The following is a 16166-nucleotide window of genomic DNA, read 5'->3' as shown; positions in this document are numbered from 1 at the left end:
TCTATCACCAATTAAGTGTGTTTAATATTCATGTGATGCTTTTTCTGTTACATGAGATAGATTCATTTAGGCTCTTAATCTGGAAATCTAAATCATGTCTCAGAATTTGGTGACTCCTTTGATTGCATTTTATGTGATCTGATTTGCTTTTGAAAAAGGATTTTCTGCTCTTGATCCGTCCATCCAAGTAGTTTAAAAGGTTAGAATATAAATAGGCTATTTATATTCTAAGTGGTTATTTAGCCGCCAAAGGATGCCTCAGCTTCAGAAATACTATCTGATCACTTAAACCACTTACGTGAACACCTTTTTCTGAATGAAACAAAGCCTTAAAAGAGTTGTCTAACAATTAGCAATAAGATAGCACTTTTGAAGATCAACAATCCAAACTATAAAAGATCACGTGGATGATTGATTTGCCATATCAAATGCCTCATTGCACATACTCAAAAAGTAAATGAAAGATTCAGAATATTCAGCAAGAAACAATGCACTACATGCTCAGGCTGGGAGACAATTATCCACGACATTGTGAAATTTCCATGTGCACGTGTAAAGGAAAGCTGGACAGCTAAACGATGAAATCCAAAAAGATAAATCAATAAAAGAATCACAAAAATCCGTATTGTTGCTATAGAAGTTTTTATTTGGTCTTCAGAGTTCAGGAACTAAAAGATGGACTGTACATTCTGAGAGACGTGGACAAACACATAGTTATACCGTGAACAGTTACCAATCGATGCAGAGCTATTAGATTGCAATTATAGGCTTCATTGATTTGACCTGCCTTAAAAATTGTGGAAGGGCATTCATCCCAAAAAAAGAAAAACCTGCTTAATGAATCTATATATCGGGATATGGCCTATAAGGACATGGATGTGTTTTAAGTTAAGATGAAAGAAGGCCTACGGTCCATCTGCTATGACATGCTGTCTTACCAAGTCGCTCCGCAATGCTGGGAACACATAATAGCTATACCATCCCTGCAAAGATGGCCACTTTATTTCCAGATTAATTTAAGCAAATATTTCCCAAAAGAGGACATGTTTGTTTACCTGAGCCTGAGAGTCGTTCCTTACTTTTTGTGATATCCATCTACCAGTCACACCATGCCAGAAGAGCAGGAAGCTAAGGTCTAAAAGACAGTTTTGGCTGATCTTGTTTATGGTTAGCCCTGGATTTCTTGGTACAAGTGGAGGACTAAGACTGAAACGTTCTTGACCTTGTTGGATGAGCTGTTTATCCATGGATTTTTGGTTTTCCTGGAGCAGATTGAATGTGTTGAAGAGTCTCCACAACTTCTTTCATCCATGGTCTGCTTTTGGGTTCAGGGTCAAGGCATGTTAGAGCAAGCAGAGCTAAATGCAGTGCACCTTTTAAGGGGTATTTTTCTTCTAACCGGGAATCAAAAACTTTCTCCAACTGTCTTCTGTCAGACAAATGGGACCTGAAAAACTCAATCAGATCACATGAACCTAATCTTGGTAGACTATATTTGCCTTTCCCTGATAGACCAGTAAGTGTTTCCACCAAATACAACACCAAAACCATATATGTCACTGTTGGTGTTCATGAGCCCTGTTAAATATGAGTTAATTAGTAGAATAATAATGTCATCCTTATCTGTAATCTTTCTAAGAACTTGTCCCAAGTCTAGACATGCATGTCATTTCGAGCTTTACTTTGGTCAGCAGTAGCATAGTACTGTCAGGAAGTAGTCAGGAGCAGAATAGACACATCTTCTCTTACTATAGAAACGCAGATGCACATCATCAAAGGGCTTTGGACGATCTATTTTTGCTATGCCAAAACCCAACATCTTTGCATTGTAAGACTAAACAAATTCATTGAACAATGTTAACTCTTATAAAGATTGATTAATAATCAAGCTCGTTGTCATCTATACTGATTATCAAACTTGACATGCACATGGAAGTATAGAACTCTAAGCAGAAACCTCCAAGCTTCAGTTAAAAAAAAAAAAAAAAAAAAAAAAAAAAAAAAAAAAACCAACTTCACATGCGATCGACTGACTTTACTTCTTCAATTTAAATATGTATCTTACACCATCAAGCAATATGTCTGAGGGCAGGAATGCCAGGCCTTGAGCTGCTTCAATCAAAATTTTCAGCCTTATGTCCCAGGAAAGTGACTGAATGGAAGAAACCCCCTAAGTAAATAGAATAATCGAGAGTAGATCTTGAGTGGAATGTTATTACCAGTTGACCAGTAGCTAATGCAGAAGGATTATTCAAGATAACATTTAAGCTGCATAATCAACATCTCACTGTTAAAGAGGTGGTTCTCCAAGCTTCCATGTTGCATAAATTCATGAACAAGGAATAGCTCTTTCCCCTTCAAACAGTATCCAAGGATCTCAACTACGTTTGGATGAGAGAGGCTTCCAAGCAAGTGTGCCTGTGACTGTTCAAGAATGTGCAAAATAGAACAGTTACAGCAGCTCAGAAAAGTTTGTAGCAGTAGAAATAGAATAGATCAAGTTCTCCATTTGGACCACAATTGGAGAAATTACTATGTCGAAGAAACGAGAGAGCAGCACAGTATTACCAGCATCAGTTGATACTGTTTCCAAAAAGATGGCAGTATACATTAGCAGAAACAAATATGTTATGTTTTGGATGAGAATTTAACCATATTTAAATGGGAGGGAAAAGAACTTGGTAAAATTAATGAAATTAGATATCAGCTCTCACACATCAGCTTGAGATAAGTCACGACTTACAGGTTGAGCTGAATTACCTGACACAAATCTAATACTTCCATATTCTGAGAGTACAATTTTCGAACAGCAATTACAGAACCACTGCCACTCTTTGACGTGGATTTTTCATGAAGCCAAGCTTGGTATATAGTCCAAAGCTTTGTAGCTCCAACCATTGTTCTAGAATTCCTGGTTGCATCCATGAGTTCTTGAAAAGAGAACACAGTTAAATTGGGGTGAGCCAGGAACTCTGGATTTTGACAAGGCTCATTGATCCCTCTAGGTTCCAGGATTTCATGGTTTCTTGAGACATTGTTGCCCAAATATGTCCTATTTGTGGTTGCCTTGTATGTCTTTCCTGCAACATATGCCCAAATTGCTACAACAATGTAATTTTGAATTTTTGAACTGCTAATAGAAAGTCATTAGTCCACCTATTAGTGCAGATCTCCCGAGGATCTTTGCAATATCATCAATTGGATCAAGTGGCCTGAAATGACCAGTGGGTTGAAAGTTTCCATTACCCAGGCTTGGTGATGTGACATGTTCCAAAGCCACCCGTACATGTGGCATTTGGGATCTCTTAGAAGGCTTGGGACTAAGGCAGGCCTTAGCAACAAGAGCAACTGCCCATGCTTGCATCCGAAGATGCTTATCTACTATTAAAGGCGGGTCCAAGATCCTGACAACGAAGTCCTTATTGTCTGAAGTTATATAAGACAGTGAACTTTCCATCCAATCCTTGATGGCAGATTCATTATCAGCACTGAAACCCAGCTTGCCTGCAATTAATTCAAGTAAAACCTTTCTGAAGCAATACATCATAGGAGCATATGGCGTTAGTTGTACCTGGCCATTCAATAGTAGATTTAGAGAATAATCACATTAGAATAGGCTACCCTTGTACCCTATTTTAAAAAAAAAAACAAAAAAAAATCCACTACTGGTTCTCGGAGAGACAGATAAACTGGGGGCTTGAAGATTAAAGTATGGCCAAAAATGGAGTATCATGTGGCATGGAGAAGAAGAGTAAGTTTCTGACAAGCTTCCAAAAGGTTCTACTTTTTGGTAGCCGATAAACTATATTTCTTAAATCAAGTGCTTTACAGTGAGCTTCATAGCAAAATCTGGTAAATGTAGGTACTAGCTGGGGTTGAAAAGGATGAATTACTCATATTTTAGCATAGTTTCTTAAGGACATTTATAGCTGGCCAGGCTACATATCATTTTGTCTCTACTCAATTTTCAGGTAATGATGAAATTGGCAAGGATCTAGGCCAAACTTCCACCATACAAAGGTAGGTTTCTGTCACACTAGATAAGTCATGTACCAACATTTTGTGCTTGGATCCTCCTGCTTGCATCAAAATCCATCAACTTTTCCAATGAAATTGAAAACAAAAATTATGCCTCTACAATAATGAAAAATTTACTTCCCAAGTTCTTCTTGTATAGTTTGTTTCTCCATTTAAATTACTAAGGCATGGCTAAACTTTGATATTTTATCAAAATATTGGTCAAAATAGAATAAGTATCACATCATTAATAACTTTGGGAACTGCAGGAACTTGGGAATCGCTTTCCGACTGATTCTTATAGAGTGCAACTTATCTTGACTGATCCTTTGTTCTTCATCAGAGATGTAACAAAGGCTTCCTGATCGCACTTCAAACTTGTCATCAAGAAGTATGCTGCTAGATTGAATACCTCTACAAGAAGCAAAACACAAGAATGCCAGGTGAACACCACAACACAATAATCTGAAAATCAAATAACCCTCTTCCTTATTAAACAGAAAAAATAAAAATGAATAAAGGAATCTAGCACATTAAATGAAAAAATACTTGTGCTACCTGTGAACAAGGGATGGAACACATTCGTGATGTAGAAAAGACAGAGCTGCAGCAGCTTCACTTGCAATCTTCAACCTCACAGTCCAATCCAACCATGGTAATGCTTTATCATAATCTGAAACAACTTCCATGGGCAGACAACTTGACAAGTCTTTGTTAGGCATATACTTAAAAACCAGAAACTATTCATTTTCAGAGTCCAAGCAATGCCCCGAAGAGGGACAAATACAGAATCAGATAACTTCCCATGTACTACCAATTCTGAAATGAAATACAATTCTTTCTTAACCAATGACATATCAATTTGCTTAACAACTACTTGAGTCCCACCTGCCAAAACACCATAAAAGAGATTCCCTGATTGACCTTGCTTGATGAGATTGGACTTGCTTAAGTAATTTGTTGCTTGGAGAATTTGAAGATAAGTAAATGAAGTCCTTAAAAGCGAAATTGAGAAGTTGGGTGAAGGACTTAAACTGAAGGAGGAAAATGATGATAATGATGCTGAGGAAAGGGCACTGGGAGACCTTTGACCACTATGGCGAAGATCCTCCCTCCACAGAGTAGCTGTGACCAGCCTTTCCCAGAAGTATAAATTCTAGCCACCTATGATCTATCTGTTACCATAACCAGTATAGTTTCTGTTGAAAATCATGCTAGCATTAATAAGAGAAGATCAAATTCATTAGTCGCATGCACGTATACTGGAAATCAGAGATAGAAGGTGCTGAAAACTTGGATGGTGGGCTAGTGACAAATTATTATTTAGTCGACAGACTCAGACATTTGATCTGCTCCATCTATTTCTATTTTAGATTTGGGCAGTTGACTTTGGACCTTGGAGGCTCTGCAGACGTCAATTTATCATCTTCTTTTATGTTGATTCTATAATTTGACAACCATCTACTACCTGAATGCCCATTAAATCCATGTATAATGTATTTGTCCAAGTATTTCTCTGGCCTTTCCAAATTCAAAATGTTGGTCACGGTTCCCATCTACCTCTCTTGGCATGGTATGCTTTACTGGCTTACTACCTTACTACCTATATTTTCCGTATCATTTGCTGCAGAATGTAACAAATTGAGTTCAATTCTACTTAGATATTGACAATTTGGATAGAACCTGAAATAATAATTTAGGTACTCAAAACTTTTCACAGCACAGGTCAAGATAATTTCGCAATTGTATTCCACGGATGAAAGTCTGAAATATGCTTTAATCAATTCAAAGAAAACAGTGTGAAAGTGGTACTGCACTGTGGCTTTATTCAAAGCAATCTTATTGTGCAACTTGCTCTTCAACAAACTTTGTACTATACACCTAGTATATTTAACAAGTTTGTCATCACTTCATGCATGACAAGCTAGCAGGAGATAAGCTACTAATTACATCAACAAACTTCACTTGGCATTACAAGTTTTCTTTTTTTTTTTTTTAAATAAATAAGAGAATTTCATTCATTCAGAGGATGCTGCACTAATGGCAGCAAATACATGAAAAAAAATGCACAACAGGGGTTTCCTTTAGATCTGAAAGACCAATACAAGCTAGAAGTGACAAATAAATACATTAGGTGAAACCTGTGCACAGGATGTACCTATTATCAGAAACATGGTATATTGAGACTATTAGGCAACGAAAGCTGGCCAGGCCAATGCTCACCATTTGATTTTCTCTGATCATGCTATGATAAAACAAAGATTGCATTAGCTTCTTATGCTATCTGGCATGATCTAGTGATCTAGAGCGTTCAAGTTCATCTGAAGGATCCCAGTCCAAAGATGAGGAAAGAATCTTGGACAGTGTCACAAAAACCTCAGCCATCGGGGGACGAGTATTGAGATCATAAGCCACACAATTCCTAGCCAGTTGAGCAACTGAATGGGCCAAGTCTAATGGGTACTCATTTCTGAATTGAGGATCCATAAAGTCTTGTAGCTTTTCCCTCACGTTTTCCCCATCTAACACCTTATTAATAGTTGCATAGAGTAACTCCTCTTCCCCAAGCTTTCCCACTTCACCTTGATGACGGATTGCCTCCCTTCCAGATAATAGCTCCAAAATCACCACTCCAATGGCAAACACATCAAGTTTTGGGGTCACCAATCCGTTCTCGATGTACTCTGGCGGCATATAACCATGAGTCCCAATAACATGCCTTGTCATTTGCACATTCAAGCTCCCTTCATTTTGGTTGTCAGCATTCAAAGGCCTTGCAAGACTAAAATTGGAAACCTTGGCCCTCATGTTACCATCCAAAAGAATGTTGCTGCTTTTCAAATTCTTATGAATGTAAGGAGGATTAGCATAATTGTGAAGATAATTTACAGCATCAGCAACATCATAAGCAATCTGAACCCTCTGTTTCCAATTCAATGTACATGAAGAAGAATAACCTTCCTTTTCAAGTAGACCATAGCTATCACTTTCTTTATTCTGAGAATGCAACAAATCACTCAAGCCACCTTTCTCTGCATACTCATACACAAGGTATGTGTTACCATCATGCAAACAGAAACCAGAAAGCCTTATTATATTTGAATGACTAATTTGCTTGAGTACATTAATCTCCTCTAGTGCCTCCCCTTTTATCATCTTCACTGCTGCATAATCCCCCTTAAAATTGCCTCGATAAACGGATCCCCTGATTCTGTTGGCTTCCGCGAAAGAACCTGTGGCATGCTGCAATTCCTCATACTTATACATAGTGAGACTTTCAATTGCAAACTTAACCCCTTCAGACCATGACTTACTTTCTGATTCTGGCAAAGCCCTGTAAACATCAACAGATTCAGAAGCAAAGTTGTTATCACCGTGATCCTTAGTCTCTGCCAGTGAAGTACCTTTCCGGTGCCTATACCGCAGGAACCAAACAAGAAAGCCAACCAATAAAAGCAGCAAAACACCAACACCAATTCCAACTCCAATAAAAACCCATTTGCGAGAGGAGTTATTACTAGTAGGTGGTGCAGGCACCACAGGCAGCTGTGGAGGGGAAGGAGGTAGGTGAAATGAAAGCAATGAGGTATTGATATAAGTAGGCTCAGATTTATATGGGATCAAAAGAGGATTGAAGGGATGAATAAGATGGTTAGGAGACAACTCATTAGCAGCATATATACTCTGCACATCAGCATTAAACATGCTAGCAATAGCCTCAAAAGAATCACCCCATGTTATAAGATAAGCTAAAAGATACTTAAATCCAGAGGCAGTCTGATTTTTGGTAGGACAAGCACACCTAACTGGAATATTAAGCTTCATATTCACTTTCAAATTCCTGAAATTATACGAATTCTGAGCTTGCAGTGACTGGCAAGTAGTCAAACCTTGATAAGTTTCATTAGCAACAGCATAATAAGTCTCCACGGTTCCTTTCAACACATAACTTGCATTATGCTGATAAAATTCACCAGAACAAGAACAATTTACAGGAACAATGATCAAAGTACCAGAAGGAATTCTGCCCACATCCGAAACATTGTTGATTCTGGCAATTTCAGTCGCATCTGTATCCAACAAATAAGCTATGGTGACTGGACTGTTGTAGGTTGAAGTTGCCCTGAAAGTCAGGTATGACCTGCAAGATTTAGCTGCTCCATTGCATTTAAATCCCATCGCTGTGCTCCAGTTTACGTTACAATCAAACTGTTTGTTGTTAAGATAGCTTTGCTGACCGTACGATTGGTCAAATTGATAAACAAGAATGAGTAAAAAAATGTACTGAAAAATTGCAGTTGCAGCAGCCATGGCTTTCTTGATGAATTACCACTGGAAATTTTGTGTTTTTTTTTTTTGGATAGACAAAGATATTTAAAGAAAAGGGATGCAGCAAATAGCTGAGTAAAACACTGCAGTCACTATCTGAAGGGGAGAAAAATTGAAGCTGGATGTGGAAAGTTTGGCGAAAACGTGTTGTTTAGTGGAAGAGAATTAGCAAATGATAAACTTGAAAGATTGGCAGTGGACAGAAACAGTTGAAAGAGTGATTATTTTAACGCGGTTTTTGTCGTCGAAAGTTGACTACTTTCGCCTGCTTCGATCATGACTCCGCTCAGTCCTCGTTCCAGGAGTCTCTTAAAAAAAAAAAAAGTTAATTACACTAGACCTCCTAGTACTTGGGGGTAAGTGGTAGTTTGCCCCACCTGAGATTATTTTATCATCACTTTACCCCAAGAATTAACGGCCAGTAATTATTGATTTCTCCATCAGAAAATATGGCAAAAGATATATCGATTGCCTTTAGTAATTAGTATATGTGACTAATTTTATGTATACTATCAGTGTATACAACATATGAACTAACCTATTTTTTTTTTTCAAATTTTCTTTTCTCTTCTCAATTTGCCATGCCACCATTTTCCCCCTTGCCCTACTATTTAGGAAACTCAAAATATTATTTTTTTCAAGTCATGTCGGATCATTCTTTTTTTTTTTTTTAACAATGATAATCATTTTTGTTTTTTGTTTTAAATTTTTCATTTTTAATAGTGAATTCATCATATACCAAGATACCTGCGTAATTAACGAATACAAGTAACTAAGAATACTAACTCCTCCCTTTCAAAATGTTGATTTCATTGACTAAGATTATTCTTCAACAACTTAAAAAGAAAATAAATTAAGTTCTTTCTACGAGTTTCCGTGTTTTTTCCCCTATCGCATTAAAAATACATCACAATGAAAAGACGTGGCTTTTAATTTTAAATCATATTTAGTCAAGTAATTCAGCTCTAAAACGCATAGTGACTAACCAATTTCTAAAATGAATGTAACAAATTAAAACTTACAATAAATTAAAATAAGGCTAAATAGAAAAATATTTTTATACGAATGATTGTAACTAGTGTGAGAAAAGCAGCAATACATTCATAAGAGATGAAAAAGAAAAGGAAAAAATGGATAAGAAAGGGCAAATGTGGTAGTGCACTAAATATGCAAGGGTATAAAAGATTTGTTTCTTATGCTCTTGGACGGTAAAATTATCCTATATAGTTAGCCGCTAGTCTTAGAGGACAAGTTGTTGATAAAATGATTTATCAGGGGCAAAGTGCAGTAAATGCCTAACTACAATTGGGTATAATTAAGGCAGAAATAGAAAATTTAACTCTTAATATTTTGGTGGTTTAAATTGTGTTTTCTCATGCCTAACTCAGAACATAAGTATAAAATTTTTTCTGGCCAATGTTTTTATTGTAAACTTACCACTTTGTGGAGTAACAAAAAATATGAGGATTTAAAACGCAATATGCCTTTACTTCTCCCTCTTTTAGTGTATACCAAACTTGTAGCACATGTGAGATAAAAAAATGTGCACATAATTTGACTTCATATAATACACGTTTCCACTCAGTAATGTACATTTCTATTCGATTTTCCCATTCACGTTATTGGTTGCGAGTCTTGTGACGCTAAGGGTCCGTTCTTAAGTGCAAAACGATTGGAAGTCAATTGAGTAACTCGCTAACTTATACGGTCAAAATTTGAGTTCAAACTCACGCTGATTGACTTTGTGCTTGAATTCAATTAATTCAAATAACTTGACGAGTTCAAGTCCAAACCTAATATGTTAAGTTCGAAAGCTCGTCGAACTTAATCCAATTTAATTGTGCTTCACATTTATATTTTTTAAAAATTTTTATTTATTAGTGTAAAAGTCTATCTTGCCCTTTGTATAAAATAATATAAAATATAAATTTATACTACTTAAATTTGATTGGACTCGATTAAACTTGATTGGGCTCGATTTGATCAAGTTCGAGCAAGGTAAAAAAAATCAAAATTGAACTCTATCTCTTGCACAACTCTCAAGAGTTCAATAAGTTTAAACTCGTGTTCAAGTCCAAATTTTTTTTAACTCAAATCGAATTTAAGTAGTGTACTACTCGATCTCCAATTGACTCTAATGCACCCCTTTCACTAACTCGAAGAATAGAAGTTAATACTCGCAACTTTTCCCCGGTGTATCGAGGACCAAAAAAATGGTTCTGCAATTATCAATGAACTGTCCTTCTAATAACAACATTTTTCTTTCCCAATTTTTCAGAATTTGGCCATCCGCTTTACCTTTATTTGGGCTAGAAACCAGTTGTATCATGTATGCATTAGGTTCAATCCAATTTGCCTCTTCAAAAAATTACCCTTTTCCCACCTTTGCCCATATTATAAGTTAACAATTGCATCAACCTCTCCAACGACTTTTAATTTTCTCCACATGACTACGCAATTTGGAGTTTTCCTTTCACAAACCATACAATGTGGGATCTCAAGCACATTAGTGCCCATGCCTTAGCATAAATTCTTGTCCAGGAATACAAACAAAACCATTAGAATAATTGGCTGCAAAATGTCAAATTTTCATTGAATTGAGTGTGGCCCTTAAACTCTTTCCAACGAATCAAATGTAACCAAAACCATTCGATTATTTGGTTGGGAGTGTCAAATTTCAATTTCTTCGGATGGTATGCAAACTTGATAGTTACTGGTGAAGAAATATTCAAGTCAAACTTGCACATAAATGTTTGAGTTCCTTTCAGAAAAATCAAAGGTTAAATAGTATGCATTACGATGATGACAATTTCAAAAGTATGACTCTTTACATGACACTGCATTGGACGGAATGAGTGCCAGTGCGGTTTTGGTTCCGTGTAATTCAATTTGGTCATTATACTTGTTACAAGTTGATCCCCGTTGAGGACAATTATTGTATAATGCTTCCAATACAATTAGAAACGGTATAGATGAATAAAATATCCCATGCACTCATCCTCCAAGAATAGAGTAATTGGACACGATAAGGTATAACAAGTAAACCCAAATATAATTTAGGACAAGTTATGTTGAGATCTCCATGCGCATATTTGATTGGTGTATATTGTATATAATTTAGTATGCATGAATATTGTTTTACTATATACATGTGTTCATGTACATTAAATTAGTATAGTATATGAATACAATCACGTTTGTAAACGTATGCTAACTTTTGTAAAAAGTATAATAATCGTACCAATTGTATCAAACGTCAATTATACGGTCAAATGTACGCAAAAACCTAATTAATAGTTTACAGTCGTATTGGTCCCGAGTCTACTAAGGTTTATTGTACAGCTTTTCATTTAGAAACAAAGAACTTAAGCTGGAGTCTGGTTACTCTAAAATGCAAGCGTTATCCGGAATGATTGGGCGTAAAGTCTGCGGTCAATTCCCAGGACTCAAGTCTAGCCCTCAATGCATTTTGACTAGCATCTAACCTCAATCTATCAATGCTTGAATCTGTCCTTGCACAAACGGAGTAACCTATGTACTGATTATCAAATTTCACTAGTCTACTGCAAGTATTTTCCTACTCGAGAGGGAATCTCATCCACAATTCCACTCTGGACAATGGCAAGATTTTTAATCTCAATTCATGCAACTGAAAGGATTTGTCTCGCGCTAGCACTGCTGACAGTATTGGTGTTGCATGCCAAAAATCTTCCTTTGGACACGGCTTCCACAAAAACCATGGCCAGAAGAGAAGCACGTAATCGTGATCGTGATCGTGATTCTGTTGCTTTATTGGATTTCAAGTCAAAAATTCAACATGACCCTTATGGGATTATGAACTCATGGAATGACTCTGATTTCTGCTCGTGGAAGGGAATTCTATGCGGTCGCAAGCACAAAAGAGTGACCAGCATAGATCTTCAAAGCAGAGGCTTGGTTGGCTTCTTGTCACCTTTTCTTGGAAACCTCAGCTTTCTTCGTACGTTGATGCTAAGTAACAACACCTTCCAAGGTGGAATCCCGCCCCAGTTTGGAAATCTCTTCAGGCTGCAGGAACTGAATCTGTCATGGAACTCCCTGGAAGGCGAAATTCCAGGCAATCTATCCCAGTGCTTCAAGCTTTTGCATCTTAGCCTAGGCTTCAACAAGCTAGTTGGGAGTATACCACCAGAATTTGGTTCCCTGAGGAACCTTAAATCCCTCGCAATTCGCGACAATAACCTAACAGGAAATATCCCTCCTTCCATGGGGAATTTTACTTCCCTGAGTCTCCTATCTGCGGCTGCAAATCATTTGGAGGGAAAAATTCCCGAAGTATTAGGTCAGTTGAAAAGGTTAAAAGGCATTGGACTTGGCGATAACAGACTAAATGGTAACATCCCCGTTTCTGTCTATAATCTTTCTCAACTGGAGGGTCTGTCTCTGCCAAGCAATCAGCTACATGGAACTCTTCCTTCAGCATTAGGTCTCATGCTTCCTCAGCTTGAGTATCTCCAGTTGAGAGACAATCAGTTCTCGGGGATACTTCCAGCCTCTTTGTCAAATGCCTCTGAGCTAGGCTGGATTGACATTGGAAACAATGGATTCAGCGGCAGAATAACAGTTGATTTTGGAGGCCTGCAAAATTTTGGTTTGCTATTTGCATTAGATAATAATTTTGGAAGTGGGGATGTACTGGATGGATTGCAGTTTCTCAGTACCATGACAAACTGCAGCCAATTACTTGCAATTGACCTGGGTGGCAACCAACTAAAGGGGATCTTGCCCAACAGTATCGGTAACTTATCATCCCAATACTTGTTACTTGGTGGAAACCAAATATACGGAGAAATTCCTTCAACGGTAGGTAATCTCATCAGCTTAACGACTTTATTTCTTGACAGTAATCAACTCACAGGGACGGTTCCTAGTACAATTGGTTATCTTCATAAAGTCCAGCGGCTGTCTCTTCATTCCAATAAATTGTCAGGAGAAATTCCAGAGTCTGTAGGAAACCTCTCACTGTTGAATGAACTATATTTAGCTGATAACCACCTGGGGGGATCCATTCCACCAGCTCTTGGAAACTGCAAGCAGTTGTTACTCCTAGGACTTTCTCAAAACAACTTGAGTGGTACGATACCAAAAGAGATTTTTGGGATTTCTTCCCTGTCCATTTCATTAGATCTTTCTCAGAACAGTTTATCTGGAACAATCCCATCGAAGGTTGGCACCTTGAAAAATTTAGCTGGATTGGATCTCTCACAAAATCACCTGTCAGGTGAACTTCCTGGGACCTTTGGTGGTTGTAGTAGCCTTGAAATCCTTTCCCTTGCTGGTAACTCTTTCCAGGGATCTTTTCCAGAATTTATCAGTTCTTTGAAAGGTATTCAAAATCTTAACCTTTCTAGTAACAATTTTTCTGGACCAATCCCCCAATTTTTAGTAAGAATGTCCATAAAGGCCCTGAATTTGTCCTTCAATGATTTCTCGGGTGAGGTGCCAAGACAAGGTATTTTTGGAAATGCCAGTGCAGTATCAGTTGTTGGGAACAGGAGACTCTGTGGAGGCATTCCTGAACTACAGCTGCCAAAGTGCCACCCTCTAGGAGAGTCAAAGAAAAATATGAAGCCTCTCAGGTTCATCATGCCGGTGGTAATTACAAGTTCATTCCTGGTGATAGTGGTAATCTCAATCTCAATTTTCCGACTACGGTCATTTAAAAGGAGAAGGACCCAACCAAAGTCACCAAACTTCTCAGGTAGACTCTTCCTGAGAGTCAGCTACAGACAGCTTGTTCAAGCTACTAATGGTTTCTCTGCAGAAAATCTAATTGGTACTGGTAGCTCTGGCTCCGTATACAAAGGAGTGCTGACTGAAGGAGGAAACTTGTCCGTGGCTATCAAAGTCTTTAACCTTCAACACCATGGAGCCTTCAAGAGTTTTATTGCTGAGTGTGATGCAATGAGAAACATCCGGCATCGGAACCTCGTGAAGATTATAAGTTCTTCCTCAGGTCTGGATTTCCAAGGGAATGATTTTAAAGCTTTAATCTACGAGTTCATGCCCAACGGCAGTCTAGAAACTCGGTTGCATCGAACAGATGAACATCAGCAGCACATTTTTCCTATACCAAACCTTCTTCAGAGAATTAATGTTGCTATTGATGTGGCTTGTGCCGTTGATTATCTACATCACCATTGCCACAAGCAGATTGTTCATTGCGATCTAAAACCAAGTAATGTTCTACTGAACAGCGATCTGGCAGCCCATGTTGGAGATCTTGGGCTGGCAAAATATGTTCATTCAGCTCCAAATTTACAGGAAACGAGCTCTGCTGGAATCAGAGGAACTATTGGATATGTAGCTCCAGGTAAGAAAGTACAAATCTGACTGATTTTTTTAAATTAATCTTTCTTACCTATGTTCATTCAACATCGTATACAAAACAACAAATTTTAAAACTGAGCTATTTTTGACAATTCATACTTTGGCTGTCTGACAAGCTTCAACATTAATGCAGAGTATGGCTTAGGTGCCGTGGTATCAAGTAATGGAGATGTCTACAGCTTCGGAATCCTATTGCTGGAGATGATGACAGGGAAGAAGCCCACACATCCTTTGTTCACTGGAGGCCTTGATCTTCATACATATGTTGAAATGGCAATTCCTGAGCGCGTGATGGACATTGTGGATCCAGTACTTCTGTGTGAAGATCACAGAAGAACTACAGCAGCCAATAACAGAAGCAGTCCACTAGGAGAAACAAAATGCAATTTACTAGAGCAGTGTTTGATTTCATTGCTTAAAGTTGGCTTGGCTTGCTCCATGCACTTGCCAGAAGATAGAATAAATATGACGCAAGTTGTTTGCAGATTAAAATCTATCAAGGACAAATTTACCATGGCAGAGCTTTAAAATAGCTCGAATAAACAGAAAAACCATGGAAATTCATAGTGTACTCAAAGGTTTGTATTATGATCCACGAATCTCTCATTTTAATGTAAATGAACTTTTACTCTTCTTGGCTTTACACATTTGATTTGATCAAATCCCCCCAATTTACTCTCCACATTGCAGTTAATCAAGTCAATTTAACACTAGCCTTTTCGCACATTCTCGAATGAGTTGAAAGTAAATTGTTCAATTCACCTTAATGCTTAAATAACAGTTTCTTGTTTCGGATCAACTCAAGTTAATAATGTTTATATGTTGTCAGTGTGTGGCAGTGAACTAATTAACTTCAGGTGTGACAATCTTTAAGCAGCAATGACTGACCTTTTGCTTAATGATCTGAGGAACATTGAATTACAAGAAGGTTGTTTTTGTTTTGTTTTGGGAGAGGGGGGGGCGGGGGTAAGAGATTTCAGTCTTTCATCTTGCTATTGCATTATGATCCAATCCATATAGTATGAGCCTTTGAAAAATGTTGGACATTGGGTTAAGATTCAGCTATAATTGATGGTTTTCTGTAGCAGTAGTAGAATGGGATGCATAACAATGGTGAAAATCAGCAGAAAAAGGCTTAGCATGGGCTCAAGATGAAGTTGGATCAAGCTCTAAGTTTCCAGATTAAATCCATACGTGTATAACCAGATGTTCAGGGAAAAGAAGAAAGAAAGAAAGAAAAATGCCGGGGTGTTTGGATAGGAATTATTTGTCAAAAAATTGTTTGCTTGCATCGCAAACACATTTTTCAACATACTATATTTTCTTTATCTTTTCAATCATTTTTTTATCTTACATACATCGCATTGCAAAAATACTATAGTTATTATTTTGACTACTAGTTTTTGCATCTGAATTCATTCTGTATTGTCTAATGTGACATAAGTCATTTT

General features: G+C 37.5%; 3 protein-coding genes across 4 annotated transcripts; 1 reads left to right on the top strand and 2 right to left on the bottom strand.

The window, feature by feature from the left end:
- Nucleotides 1-607: 607 nt before the first annotated feature.
- On the bottom strand, nucleotides 608-5686 carry LOC113714347 (probable serine/threonine-protein kinase PBL3). 2 transcript variants are annotated; one of them, XR_011822258.1, is made up of 5 exons: nucleotides 4576-5686; nucleotides 2761-4431; nucleotides 2066-2424; nucleotides 1056-1578; nucleotides 608-983 (listed from the first exon to the last, which is right to left on the bottom strand). XR_011822258.1 is itself a non-coding variant. In XM_027238148.2 (5 exons), exons 2-5 carry the CDS (start codon nucleotides 3545-3547, stop codon nucleotides 2115-2117), a joined length of 903 nt encoding a protein of 300 aa, XP_027093949.1. In that variant the 5' UTR covers nucleotides 3548-4431; nucleotides 4576-5686; the 3' UTR covers nucleotides 1970-2114. The 2 variants fall into 2 exon arrangements, 1 of the variants encoding a protein (XP_027093949.1); XM_027238148.2 differs by lacking the exons at nucleotides 608-983; nucleotides 1056-1578 and having other exon boundaries at nucleotides 1970-2170; nucleotides 2289-2424; nucleotides 2761-3080; nucleotides 3157-4431.
- Nucleotides 5687-5823: 137 nt separating this feature from the next.
- LOC113713363 (protein LYK5) lies at nucleotides 5824-8537 on the bottom strand. The gene has a single exon (XM_027237082.2). The coding sequence runs from the start codon at nucleotides 8326-8328 to the stop codon at nucleotides 6298-6300; it is 2031 nt and encodes a 676-aa protein (XP_027092883.1). The 5' UTR covers nucleotides 8329-8537; the 3' UTR covers nucleotides 5824-6297.
- Nucleotides 8538-11713: 3176 nt separating this feature from the next.
- On the top strand, nucleotides 11714-15346 carry LOC113713637 (uncharacterized). Its single transcript, XM_027237413.2, has 2 exons — nucleotides 11714-14698; nucleotides 14849-15346. Exons 1-2 carry the CDS (start codon nucleotides 11965-11967, stop codon nucleotides 15241-15243), a joined length of 3129 nt encoding a protein of 1042 aa, XP_027093214.1. The 5' UTR covers nucleotides 11714-11964; the 3' UTR covers nucleotides 15244-15346.
- The last annotated feature ends 820 nt before the right edge of the window (nucleotides 15347-16166 follow it).

This window comes from Coffea arabica, chromosome 10c, assembly GCF_036785885.1.
Source record: "Coffea arabica cultivar ET-39 chromosome 10c, Coffea Arabica ET-39 HiFi, whole genome shotgun sequence".
NCBI classification, from domain to species: Eukaryota; Viridiplantae; Streptophyta; class Magnoliopsida; order Gentianales; family Rubiaceae; genus Coffea; species Coffea arabica.
Note: the sequence above shows the minus strand (reverse complement) of the source record. Positions and strands in the feature narration are given on the sequence as shown.

What these genes read in the sequence shown, in the direction of transcription:
- LOC113713363 (XM_027237082.2), bottom strand. Translation starts at nt 8,328, where the DNA reads ATGGCTGCTGCAACTGCAATTTTTCAGTACATTTTTTTACTCATTCTT.
- LOC113714347 (XM_027238148.2), bottom strand. Translation starts at nt 3,547, where the DNA reads ATGATGTATTGCTTCAGAAAGGTTTTACTTGAATTAATTGCAGGCAAG. An exon ending in CGGGAGATCTGCACTAATAG is followed by an intron (nt 3,081 to 3,156) that starts GTGGACTAATGA and finishes CATATGTTGCAG; the next exon opens with GAAAGACATACAAGGCAACC. An exon ending in GGAGAACCACCTCTTTAACA is followed by an intron (nt 2,171 to 2,288) that starts GTGAGATGTTGA and finishes CTATTTACTTAG; the next exon opens with GGGGTTTCTTCCATTCAGTC.
- LOC113713637 (XM_027237413.2), top strand. Translation starts at nt 11,965, where the DNA reads ATGGCAAGATTTTTAATCTCAATTCATGCAACTGAAAGGATTTGTCTC. An exon ending in TATTGGATATGTAGCTCCAG is followed by an intron (nt 14,699 to 14,848) that starts GTAAGAAAGTAC and finishes ACATTAATGCAG; the next exon opens with AGTATGGCTTAGGTGCCGTG.